The sequence below is a fragment of the Notechis scutatus genome, chromosome 4, assembly GCF_049901735.1.
Source record: "Notechis scutatus isolate UNSWTSFEM ecotype Mainland chromosome 4, rNotScu1.2, whole genome shotgun sequence".
NCBI lineage: Eukaryota > Metazoa > Chordata > Lepidosauria > Squamata > Elapidae > Notechis > Notechis scutatus.
In genome coordinates, this window is record NC_142012.1 from 71,003,802 (window position 1) to 71,017,941 (window position 14,140).

General features: G+C 38.7%; 1 protein-coding gene across 7 annotated transcripts in view; it reads left to right on the forward strand.

Moving 5' to 3' along the window:
* The window catches only part of CC2D2A (coiled-coil and C2 domain containing 2A), a 1,114,036-nt gene that overhangs the window by 997,774 nt on the left and 102,122 nt on the right, over positions 1-14,140 (forward strand). For all 7 annotated transcript variants that reach the window (XM_087963696.1, XM_087963695.1, XM_087963697.1 and 4 more), the window contains 2 exons: positions 1,783-1,919; positions 6,441-6,572. In XM_087963696.1, the coding sequence (XP_087819822.1) occupies positions 1,783-1,919; positions 6,441-6,572 (269 nt within the window). The remainder of the gene's footprint in view (positions 1-1,782; positions 1,920-6,440; positions 6,573-14,140) is intronic.

Consider the following 14,140-nt stretch of genomic DNA (forward strand, 5'->3'; position numbering starts at 1 on the left):
GATTTCATAGTCGAGCTCCCAGAGACGAGAAAACACTGATTTGGACAGCAATAAGAATTATTTTCCAAGCAAGCTTACTTCATCACTTGCTCAAGCCTCCCATCCACCCAGACACTGGCTAAGATGTTCCTTCAGCACATTTACTGATTGCATGGAGTGTCAAAGTGAATCATCTCGAACCAGGGGGTCCAATTCACCATTAAGTTCTGGAGGGAGTTTGTAAGGCTAATAGGGTCCTCACAGGGTCTTAGCTCAGTGTTTCATCTGAGCACATATGGCGCCGTGGAACGAGCAAATGCCTTGATAGAATAGCACCTACTATATCAACTATCAGCAATCTAACTGGGCAGACCTTCTGCCGTTCACTGAGATTGCCTACAATAGTGGGGTGCATAGTAGCACGGGGCTCACTCCTTTTAAAATAGCTACAGGGATGGACTTAGTGCTCATGCCAGAGTCCCTTATGGAGCCCCTTTCCTTGGTAAGTTTGATGGAGTGGATGGGTTCCCTCCAAAATGCCTGGGGCCATGTGAAACGAGTCCTAGCAAAAGTGACCAAAAGTCAAGAAGTTCAGGCAGACAAGAGACAGTCTCCCCCAGAAACCATTCCATGTAGGAGGGAAGGTGTGTGTGTCTACCAAGTATCTGAAGTTAAAGCTACCTTGCTGAAAGGTGGGTCCAAAATCTATAGGACCTTTCCCCAGAGTGAAAATCATAAATGCAGCCATGGTAGAATTAAAACTACCTCACCTATGGGAAAAAGTGCACCCAGTGTTTCAGTGCAGTCTACTTAAGCAAGTGGTGGGGTCTGAACTAAGACCAGTAGCAAGAATTGCTCCGGGTCCGATCTTAGTGGAGGGGGGAGTAACATTATGAGGTCAAAAGGATCATGGATTCCAGACTGTACAAGGGGAAACTCCAATATCTCGTCTAGTGGAAGGGATACCCAATGTCAGAAGCTAGATGGGTGAAAGCACAGAATAGGAAGGCAGATAGGTTAATACAGAAATTTTTATGAAAAATACCCCCAGAAGCCTTTACCAGGGACTTAAAGAATCCCTGAGCTCTATTAATCTGTATGTGTGCAGAGATGTTTTCCAGGTGCTTCTCACTTTCTAGGGGGACTTCTCTGTCAACTTCAGAACAGAACTATGCTGCTACAGGCATCTTTTCATTTCTCAGCTTGCCACACAGTATGTGGGTGGAGAGGAGAGGTTTGGAATGTTGGACCCGACATTAACAACAGATCATCCTGTGGGAATCAAGGTGCTGGCCAGAGACAGGAGGGAGTTAACCTGAGAGATGCCACAGTACCTAATTGGACAATATGACCTGTGACACTGAGGGAGGGGAATATCTATTCTTTAATTATACAAAAAATGCAGGAATTAAAGTTGGTTTTGCTTTCATACATGCCGAAAAGATGTACTCAACAAAACAGTTCTTAAAGAGACCTGATTATCTCGGAGTGCTGGATTGGTTGGGGTTGTCATTAGTAGTAATGTTAAGCATCACTGTCAACCCTTCCAGGTAAACCAGACAGGAAACATGAGCAGATGAGCTAATTATACTTTATTCTATGGCTATATTAACAAAACCTTGCAAGTCTCTTTACAGTCTGATCAATTTAGGACATCTTTCTTAAGTTTCTTTCGCTGACATTAAGCAACTGTAGATTCCTTTCTCCCCACTCTTGTCTGATAGTTTCCTAGGTAGTATCTCTTTTCTGCTTCCCTCAAGGTTGTTCTCAAATACCATTACATCATCTGTATCTTCCTTCTAGTGCCTCCTTCTCTGAAGATGCCTGAAAATATGCAACCACGATTTCTTGAGGATGAAGGTTTCTACACAGGAGAACGCCCTGTTGTGTCATTGTCCAACCAGAACATCATGGAGAATAGGATACTCAAGCAGGAACAGGTATGGTCCCTCATGCAGGTGCTATTTGCTATAATAATTTATCTTCCTTAAATGCTAAGTATTAAACAGTACTTAGATAAGATGGGTCTAACTAAAATAGCCGATACAAAAAGAATGATGTTAAATGAAAAAATGACTATGATGAAAATAGTTGAGGCAGTAAAGAAAAAAAAATAACAAAACACCGGGCCCAGACTGACTCCATGCAGAACTATATAAAACTATACAAGGTCCATTAGAGGCGTTAATGTCAGAGATGTACAACAAAGCCCTTGCAAAGGCAAAACTACCTAAATCTTGGTCAGAAGCATATATCACATTAATTCCAAAAGAAGATAGAAATCATCAACAGATAAAGAACTATAGACCTATTTCATTACTAAATGCTGATTATACAATATTTGCATCCCTAATGTCAGAAAGATTTTAAAAATTGTTAAATGAGTATATACATCCAGACCAAAATGGGTTTTTACGGAAAAGACAGCTGAAAAATAACTTGAGAATGATTATGAATGTACTAGAATACTATGAGGCACATCCTGGGAAACAATTACCTTCCTCGATGCGCAAAACCATTTGATAATTTGAATTGGCAGTTTATTATTTTACAATTAAAAATATGAATTCTGGGGATAAAGATGTGAAAATGTATGGTTTTTATAAAGAGCAGACAATCTTTTTATCAGATATTGTTGAACTCCAATAACTTTCTAATAAATTTGAAAATGGGAGATGAAAAAGAAATAATGATACAGTGGGCAAAAAACTTTGAATATAGAATTAGAGAAATGGCAAAATATATGGGTAAGAAATTATAAATTAACAATGGCAACTTCTTATAACGACAACTTTTATAACTTTGCCAACTTCCTCCAGACCAAACTTTAAATTTCCTGTGATGGCCCTCAGCTATTCCCTTCTGTCCATGATCTGCATCTTACTGCCAATTTGTGATGCCAGAATGAGGCAAGCCCCCAAGCTCGAAATGGTGTACATGTGTGTGTGTGCGTGCACATGTGTGCTTGGCCACTGGCAGTTCGGGAGGGTGCGATTTGTTCAGTTAGCCAGTGCTATTTGTTCTGCGCCAAATCACCCACACATTGCACATAGACATGCCCATCTGGCAATGCCCACAAGCTGCACCAACCCAGCTCTGCACTCACTTGACCACGCTCACCTATGCATGTCAACCTGACCATTGTGAGTTGTTCCATTCCGGTAAAGCACTGCAACTAATAGGGCTGAATGCTAGGATCACTTCTGTAGAGATCAGCAGAGTGGAAATGTGGACAGAGAGACAAATGCAAATTTCTATCATTTAATTAGTTTTAAATTAGTCATACTATCCTTCCATTGGGATAGTATCAGGGAGAACTTGAGAGCAAGGACTTCGCCATTATGATATTGGAGGCTTGAAAATTTTGGAAAGGGGAAGGATCCTTCAGAATCTGAGCCTCTCCCATCTCAGCCCATCCCAATCCATCCTCTGCAATCCTTTCCTTCTTTGACTGTTTCACAAGGTGGGGTTTTTCTCTGCTCTTCTGTCAAAAGAGAAAATATCACATATTTTCCAAGATGGTGGCAAAGGAGGAAGCATAGTTACAACACAGGGAAAAGTTGCTATTAAACTGAGATAAATGATAGGAGGAGAGGTGGAGAGGTAAAGATAAATCATAAAATAAATCATATAGAAAGGAAAAGGAGAGGAAAGATTGGAGAAATAGGAGGAAAATGACCCACAGCAAACTTGGCCTGCTGAGAGAAGCCCAGCTGCAACCGAGAGGCCTATCTTAAGAGCCCAGAAGCCCATTGAAGTTAGGTGAGCAGAGAGGCTAAACAAACGGGTGGAGAACAAGGAGGCGAGCCGTTGAGCGTGTAGGCCAGCTGTGGAGCAGGGAAGAAAATCACCCACGGGGCAGAGAGGCGAACCGACTGAGGCCAAAGCAATGACCAGCAGAGAAGAAAGAGAAGAAAAGGTGTTGAGACTCTAGAAAAAGTGCAGAGAAGAGCAACCAGGATGATTAGGGGATTAGAGACTAAAACATATGAAGAACGGTTACAGGAACTGGGCACGACAAGTCTAGTGATGAGAAGGACCAGGGGAGACAGATAGCAGTCTTCCAATATTTCAGGGGCTGCCCCAGAGAGGAGGAAGGGGTCAAGCTATTTTCTAAAGCACCTGTAGGCCAGACAAGGAATAATGGATGGAAACTGTTCAAGGAGAAATTCAACCTAGAAATAAGGAGAAATTTTCTGACAGCGAGAACAATCAACCAATGGAACAGATTGCCTTTGGAAGTTGTGGAAGATTTACTGGAGGCTTTTAAGAAGAGATTGGACTGCCATTTGTCAGAATTGGTGTAGGGTCTCCTGCTTCGGTGGAGGGTTGGTGGTTGGACTAGACGACCTACAAGGTCCCTTCCAACTCAGTTAATCTGAATTTGAATCTAATGTGAGATGCCTGACTTCAGGAAAATTTCAAGAATTCTGGGGCATAGAAATCAGGCTTCAATACTGTATGTCTTGGGTTTGATTATTCTCAAGTAAGGGATTCATACATAAACTTTTCAGAATTATTGCCATTATTTAAGTGTTCCTAAAACCTTTGGAACTAGTGGGACCATTAGCATCTTAAGAGCATGTTCTTAGGGACCTCAAAAAATGGCTGCCTAGGTGGACTAGCAAACCACAAAACCATTGCTGGGTCACTTATGAACATCAGTTTACTAGAAGGGCAGCCTCTTTCTGTCATTCTTTCTATCAACTTTGCCTTTCTTCTGGGCCAACGGATACATTTCTGGCTCAAAAACTAATATCCAACCACTTTCTATATTTAGTTTTTAAAAAGACCGATTGGAAAGTCTGACATATCCCTGGATATGGAGATGATGCTGGCTTTTTTAATGAAGAAAATTCATTTTACTTACAATACCGTATTTGCCGCGTATAAGACGACTTTTTGCCCTGAAAACATGCTCCAAGTGGGGTCGCGTCTTATACGCCGGGAGGACTCCGACCCCACTTCGAGCTTGAGTTGCAGCCGGGAGGGAGGCTGGGGGAACGTGTGTGTGTGTGTGTGTGTGTGTGTGGCGGGTGTCACTCGCCACGCTGCGCAACCTTTCCCTCTTCCTTCCTTAGCGGTGTGGGAGGAGAGGATTCGAAGATCCTCACGTGCGGCGATACTTTTCTTTTTCTTTTTTTTTTTTTGCACGCAGGTTTTGCATGCGGGCGGCTGTAGGTTAAGGATGGGGAGCCCGGGTGGGTTATCAGGTTTTACGGTGCTTCCAACATGTGCGAACGGTGGGGAGAGCGGAGAAGAGAGCGAGCGAGCGCCCCGCTGTGTGAAATCCTGCCGCCAAAGCAACACTGGGGAGGCAGGGTATAAATTTACCAGGTTAATGTAGCAATGGTGATTAATGCCCAGAACATTGTTTGCGGGTATTGGGGTGTGTGTGTGTGTGGTGGTGGTGGTGAGGAGAGGTTGTCCTTTGAATGCGGAAAAGTAGGTGTGACCTTGTGTAGGAAAATAAAGAGATCCTTTTAGCATGTTTGGCTTCTTTGCCTCCCCTCGTTCTTTGACGTGGAGATAATGGCCTTCGGGCGGGAGGGAAGAAAACGGTAGCTGGATCATTTCAAATTTCACTTACTCTCCTGCCTCACTTCAATATGTCTGAGCGACTCCAGATACTGGAAGACTTTTTGAATGAAAGTGTTACCTCCATTTTTTTTTTTAAAGAGGGCCACTTGGGGAAAAAAAAAAGATTCTAAGGAATTCCTTGTTTCTTGATTAAAGAGAAGGCATTGAATATACTGTTCCTTGGCAGCCTTTTCAGTGTCCGGGTTTTGGTGTGTGTGTGTGTGTGAGAGAGAGAGAGAGATCAGCTGTATTGAGAAGAGAACGTTTCCTGTGTTCTCATTTTATTTACAACATATTTTACGCTTAATGGTAAGCAATGAAAAATATTTTTAAAACTCATTTCTAAACTCCATAGCTATTTGCATATTCTTGGTTCAAAATTGGATTAGCTCATTTCAAAATTGTCCAAAGCAGAAAAGTGCGCCCCAAAAAAAAAAGTGCAAAAGTGGAAGGTGTGTGGAAGAGGGGTAGTCTTATACGGCGAGTATATAACAAACTCTATATTTTGAGTGGAAATGTTGGGGGGTCGTCTTATACGCCCAGTCGTCTTATACGCCGGCAAATACGGTATTTCTTTGTTTAAGAAACATCAGTGCACTTTACATAATAATAATCAATGCAATAAAAATAGCAACATATCTGAAAGTAATAGAGACAGTAAAACCAATACCTGTTTAGAAACTAATCATAATAGTAGCTGATTTACATTCCTGTTTCCCATTACATGAAAAATAACAAAAGAAGATTTAAAAAAAAACCAGATAAGACTAGAACCAAGGATTTTCTTACTGATTGTTGGCTTTCATTTTCTGAAGAATGCCATAGTTATAACAAGATACTTCTGGCAAAATTAAAATGTTTTTATGTCCTCTTTTTTGCAGGGGAAAAAGTGGTTTGGAGATGATGGTCAAATTTTAGCATTGCCCAATCCAGTTAAACAACCCCTTACTAGACCTCCATTGTTTCTTACAAAGGGAAACCAAGAGTCGGACCTTGTGATCTTTTATAAAAAGGTAAATTGCTTATTGCATGTTGTTAGATGTCTCAGTACAGAATGGCTGAATACAAATCACTGCCCAATTCAGTATTTTTCAACTTTGGCAAACTTAAGATGTGTGGATTTCAACTCCCAGAATTCCCCAGCCAGCTTCATAGACCTTAGACCATGGTCTGCATTATCTACATGAAGGGCTTCTGGCAAGGGATGAGCAGCACCTCATAAGAATTGGGAAGAATGTGTTCAGAAAACAACTGGCTCAACTTATCAGAAGGGCTTTAAACTAAAATTGAGGGGGGGAGGATGATCAATCCTTAGGATCTTTAGGGCCTAATAAAGCATAAATAATAAAACATAATCAATAAAATACAACCAATCAAACAATGAGAAAATAAACTCGGAAATAAAGTAGGAGATATAGGAAGCGTACAGCCATTCGGGACTCAGTGCCTATACACAAACACTCAAAGCTTGGGGAACAAATGGTGAATTTGAAGTACTAGTACACTAGGGCAAGTATGATATAGTTGCCATTACTGAAACTTGGTGGGATGAAACTCACAACTGGAATGTATTGATGGAAGGATGCAAACTATTCAAAAGAAACAGACCAAACGAGGAGTAGAGTTGCAATATATGTAAGAAATCACTATATATCTACAAAATAATCCCCATCTCCACAATCCCCATTTCAGACACACCAACAACAGCCAAGCCTCCTACAGCCTACCCCATCCCATTGGGTCCACCACCTCTGGGTGATTACAGAGAATGAGGTGCATGGTCTATTTCACAGACAAAAGCCAGGAAAAGCACCAGGCCCAGACAATATTGTGCTGACCAACTGGCCCCCATCTTTACCTGCAGCTTTAATAAATCACTAGAGATGTGCTATGTTCATTCTTGCTTCAATGCTCTACTATCATCCCAGTGCTGAAGAAACCTTCTATCAAGGAACTGAATGACTTCAGACCGGTTGCTCTGACATCTGTAGTTATGAAGACCTTTGAAAGGCTAGTGCTGTCCCACCTGAAAACTATCACGGATCCACTGTTAGGTTCCTTGCAATTTGCCTACCAAGCAAATAGAACGACAGGTGGTGCTGTTAATAGGACTCTGGACTACATCCTACAACATCTTGAATCTGCAAAGACCTATGCAAGGGTCCTCTTTGTAGACTTCAGCTCAGCATTCAATACCATCATACCAGACATTCTTCTAACTAAACTAAATCAGCTAGCTGTACCTGACCATACTTGTAAATGAAACATAAGCGTCCTAACAGACAGGAAGCAATAGGTGAAGCTAGGCAAAATCACATCAGATACCTGTACCTTTCCACTTCTCACTATATATACCAATGACTGCAACTCAAAAGATCCCTCTGTTAAAGTACTGAAGGGATCAAGCTATTTTCTAAAGCGCCTGTAGGCCAGACAAGGAATAATGGATGGAAACTGGACAAGGAGAGATTTAACCTGGAAATAAGGAGAAACTTTCTGACAGTGAGAACAATCAACCAATGGAACAGCTTGCCCTCGGAAGTTGGGGGAGCTTCATCACTTGAGACTTTCAAGAAGAGATTGGACTGTCATTTGTCAGAAATGGTGTAGGGTCTTCCGCTTGGGCGGGGGGTTGGACTAGATGACCTATAAGGTCCCTTCCAACTCTGATTATCTGTTATCTGTTTGCAGATGATACAACAGTTATTGGTCTCATTCGAGACAACGATGAATCTGCATACAGATGGGAGGTTGAACAACTAGCCTTGTGCAACCAGAACAATCTTGAACTGAATATACTCAAAACCATAGAAATTGTGCTGACCAGATAGTTGCTTGGGAATTGGGAGCTTTCCCCTTAAGGGAATGCCTCATGGGGAATGTAGTTCATGTCATGTGGTCACATCTGTAATCCTGATTGGTCACTGAATTGACCCTTGGTTGGGTTGAGGGAGTTTCCTTTATTCTTGCTTGTACCCCAGCATCATGCTGGTGTCTTTCCCTTTGCTCCATCGTTATGGGATGAAGATAACTATATTTTCACACTATGAAGACAACTATGCAAAGATTGGGCATTAGATGAATCTCAACATAACTGTGAGTTATCCTTGAGGATGCCTATTACAATCCAATAAAGAAACTTTGTATGGAAACCTTTGTAGAGTTTACCTAACTGTCTTTATATTCAGCCAGGAAGTTAAATACAGAACAGAAATGGTGGTAGATTTTAGGAGAAACCCTCCTATATTACCACCTCTTAAAATACTAGACAACACAATATTAACAGTAGAGAGACCTTCAAGTTTCTAGGTTCTATCGTATCTCGAGACTTAAAATGGACACCTAGCATCAAAAACATCATCAAAAAAGCACAACAAAGAATGCTTTTTCTGCGCCAAGTCAGAAAGATCAAATTGCCCAAAAAGCTGCTGATTCAGTTCTACAGAGGAATTATTGAGTCTGTCACCTGCACCTCTATAACTGTCTGGTTTGGCTTTGCAACCAAACAAGGCAGATACAGATTTCAACGGATAATTAGAACTGCAGAAAAAACAATTGCTACCAACCTGCCTTCCATTGAGGACCTGTAGTATACAGCACAAGTCAAAAAAAGGGCTGTGAAAATATCTACAGACCCCTCACATCCTGGACATAAATTATTTCAACGTCTACCTTCAAAATGATGCTGTAGGACACTGCATACCAGAACAGCTAGATACAAGGACAGTTTCCCCCCTGAATGGCATCACTCTGTTAAACAACTAATTCCCACAACACTGTCAAACTACTTAGCAAAACTGTATTACTATTATTCTTCTCATCCTTCCTATTACCTATATCTTCCTACTTATGACTATAACTGTTGCTTGTATCTTTACAATTTATATTGCTTTATTTGTTTCCTAGTATGATTTGATGTTTATCAGTAACGTATGATTATCACTAAGTGTTGTATCTTATAATTCTTTTTTTTTTTTTTTTGGTAATACATTTTTATTATTTTTATATTTTAAAAACATCTCTTTCAGTGAACAACGTGGTTCCAGGTTTACACTTCAACACAAACATGACCTTAGTACATATTTATCTTTCACATTCAATTCTATATCATATCATTACTTCCATTTTCCAGCAAATTTTCTCCATTCTTATTTTCTTTACACTTATTTTCAATTTATATCTTATCTTAATTCCTTTTTTTATAAATGTTCTCAAATCTTATTCTATAATCTTAACATTCTTATTTTTAAATTCTAAATACATTATACCTTTATACTTTTATCTGTCACATTTGCAATTTTGTCACATACTTTTATTTCATTACTGAATAAATTCCATCTTAAATCTAATAATTCCCCAAAATTTCCCCCTTTAAGTATCAGTTAGAGTGTGCCACCCTTTTATCTTATACATCCCTCAATTTATTCCCCTTTAATCCATAATCAAAATTTATCACAATATATTCACTATATAATTATCACATTCTAGTTGAATAACAATAACCTAACTACTATATGTCAATATGCATATATATATTTTAAGCAAGGTTCCTCATGGTATTCCCCTCAATTACTTTCTAAATCATTTGTTATTTCAAATATATTGATCTATTCAGTTAATTGTAGAAACTGGTATTAGTCTTTTCACTAGGATCCTCATAATTCATTTTAATTATATTCTTTGTTTATTATCCATATAGAAATTAACAATAATCCTTAAATAAAAAGCCAATTAAAGAGAAAAGAAAATATATCAGTTTCATTCATGTTTAAAAGCTACATTCTTATGTATTACAACAGATTACCTTGTAGAATCCCTTTTCTTTAATCTTTATCTACTCATTATCTCTATGTCTTCTGACTAAACAATTTCTAATTATTTTTGTTCGGTTTCCCTATCTCCTTATTTTCTAGTTCTTTCTCTTATTACATCGTTTTCCTTTCATTTTTTCCTTCCTTATTCCAATTTTTAACCCCTTCCCTCTTTAAGACTTTCTTCTGTAATTCCCTTCTCTGCTGTTTCCTTTTTCTTTGTTTGGCTTTCAAGACATTTCCTTTTTTAATTGCCTCCTCAACCCTCCAAGTTTTAATTCACATTCTTTTTTCCCTTCGTTTTAATGGTCATTGCTCCCTTTATTCATTGAAGCTGGCTTCTTCTTCTTTAATTAGCTCCTCCCATTCTGGCACTCCTTGTTGTTGTTCTTTCTCCAGAATCGCCATTTCTAATAATTGTAAGGTAATATAGCACAATTCATTTCTTTCATTTAACATTTTTTAAAAAAAAAATTAGTTCCATTTTTAGTTCCAAGAAAAGTTCTGCCATTTTCAAACATTTCCTTTATATTTTAGTATTTAATTCTTTAGTATTTAAGTCCAAGCCAATTGTCCAGTAATTCAATTTGACCAGCATCTTTGATTTTGATTTTCAATGATCAACTTCTATTAATTCTTCTTTAAGTTTTTTTCCCAAATTCATCAGATAGTCCAATATCCATAAGTTTAAATTTGTGCCAAGATCACCAAACAGTCCCAGTGTAGTTTCTTCATGCTTCTTTCTTTTATTTTAATATTCTTTGTTTTCACTTTTCACTTTTCAATGTTTCTGTTTTATTGTAACAAGGTTCCTCTTATTTTGTATCAAGTTTCAGTTTTGAAAGAACCAGACACTTTTTAAAAAAGTCACTATAATTTTCTTTTACCATTAGGTGGCGCTCTCTGTTACATCCAAGTTCCACTCTTTCTTTCTACTCCCCCCCCCCTTTTTATTTGAGGTATTTAAGTTTCAAAAATTCAATAAATCCAAATTGTAAATCATTTCTTTTTGGCACATTCAAGTTCAGCATTTAATTGCCTATTTAGTGCCAAAATCATATATTTGTCCCCCTCTTTCCCCACCCCTCTGAGGTGGATCCAGTCCCGTTTGGGACCCTCCGACAGGGCAAACACGGATCAAAGGTGCGCATGATTGCGGTCTCCAGTCCATCACTGACGGAAGTGCCACCGGAAGTCGTATCTTACAATTCTTGATGAATGTATTTTATTTTTTCTTATGTACACTGAGAACATATGCACAAAAGACAAATTTCTTGTGTGTCCAATCACACTTCACCAAAAAAAGAATTCTATTCTATTCTTTAAAAAATGCACAAAACCAATGATGAAAGCCTCCTAGATGGCATATGGGAAAAAATGAAAAAAATATGACAGTTGTATACCACAGGATACCCAACCACACACAAGAGATAAATGCATTTTTTGTTAACCAGTTAACAAATGTATGTAGGAAATATGCCACAGTAGTAACTACCCTTTTAAACTACCCTGATATCGACTGGGAGACAAACTCTGCATCAAGTAGAAGATCAAACAGGTTCCTGACCTACCTCACAAATTTGTCATCCAAATGTTAGAGGAGGGAACTACTAGAGGGACTATACTGAACCTAATTCTTGCTAACAGAGAAGCGCTAGAGGGGGGATTAAGTTGTCAGAACTTTGGGGGAGAGTGATCATGCCATATTGGAATTCAATATAATTGTAACATAAACAATAGAACATAAACCAATGTCTTAGACTTTAAAAGAGCTGATTTCCACAAACTTTGTGAGAACTTGGGAAGGATTCCATAGTGATAATCTTAAAAGAGGAAAACAACTCAAGAAACTTGGAAAACTCCAAAAAATATGATTATAAAAGCCCAGTCCAGTTCAATAACACTGAAAAAGAAAAACAAGAAACCCAAGAAGAAACCAGCACAGTTACACAAGGAAATCTCTGAAAAACTAAAAGACAAAAATGATAAATATAATAAATGGAAAGTACTAATGCAGAATACCAATAAATAGCCAAACTGGCAAAGATGAAGTCAGGAAAGCAAAGGCTCAGAATGAAGTAAGACTTCCAACAAATGTAAAAAAATAATTTTAAAAGTTTCAACATATAAAAAACAAGAAAAAGTTAAAAAAAAAGTCAGTCCACTAATGAGTAAAGATGGCAAGGAAGTAACGGGCAGTAGAGAGAAAGCAGAGGTCCTTAATTCATTCTTTGCGTCAGTCTTCACGCAAAAAGCTAATAAAGCTGAACCTACCAAAACACAATCATAAAAATAGGACACAAACTAAGCAAGAAAATGGTAAGAGGACACCTGTCTGATCTTGACAAATATAAATCACTGGGATCTGTTGGATTACATCCCAGAGTTCTGAAGGAACTGACAGATGTGATATTAGGACCATTGAATCATATCTTTCAAATATCCTAAAGCACCAGGGAACTACCAGAGGACTGGAAAAGAGCTGATATGGTTCCCATCATCAAAAAAGGGAATAATAACAGATCCAGAAAACTACAGACCAGGTATTGACATCAATACCTGGGAAGATCCTGGTAAAGATAATCAAGCAGCAGAATTGTGAACACCTAGAAGCAAGAAAAGTTATAACTGGAACCCAACATGGTTTTTGTCAATAACAGTTCATGCCAAACAAATCTTATTTTATTCTTTGATAAAGTGACTAAATTAGTGGACCAGAGAAATGTTGTGGACATAGTCTACTTGGATTTCAGTAAGGCATTTCACAATGAAGACCACAACTTACCTCTTGCTAAGCTAAAATGTGGAATAGGCAGCATCACCACCAGATGGATTTGTAACTGGCTGACAAGTTTTATTCAATGTGTAGTCCTTAATGGAACTACATCTACATGGAGAGAAGGAAGCAGTGGGATACCTCAAGGTTCCCTTTTATGCCCCACACTCTTCAACAGCTTCATAAACAATTTAGATTGGGAAATCAAAGGGGAACTCACCAAATTTGCGAATGACACAAAACTGGCAGGAATAGCCAACACCCCAAAAGATAGACTCAAGATTGAGATGGATCTCAATAGACTAAACCAATTTTCCAAAGCACCAGAAGACAAGACAAGAAACTAATGGATGGAAACTGATCAAGGAGAGAAGCAACCAAGAACTAAGGAAAAATTTCTTAATAGAATAATTAACCAACGTAATGGCTTGCCTTCAAAAGTTGTAGGTGTTCCATTATTGGAGACTTTTAAGAAAAGATTGAACAGCCACTTGTCTGGAATGATATAGGGTCTTCTGCTTGAAGACCTCTGTTAAGCCTGGATTCCCCAACAGGTGTTAAGGAAAACAAACTAAACAGAATGTGCAGCGAAGTCAGATAGGAAGACAGGTAAATGTGTGAGATAAGTTTTCTCGTTAACACGCAGTAAAAATACAGATACGCTTGTGCTATCAAAATTATAGTTTATTCCATTTAAGAATTATAGCATAGTCATTATAAACAGTCCATTAGTCATATATCAATTTCAGTCAAGTCTTGTCGAGGATACTCTAATTGCAAAGTCCGTGTCGAATAGCCAGTGTCAGTACACATATAATAAATCTGTCCAAAACTTATCTTCTCTCCGTTGAGAAATATCTTCAAAGTAATCCAACACTTCTTCTCCTCCCCGATCCAGCAAGAATGCAGTCTTCAATAAGCCAGCCAGTAAGAGCCAGAGAGTGCCTTGCTGCTTATATAGTACTTTTAAAGCTGCACCCTTAATTACATTCCT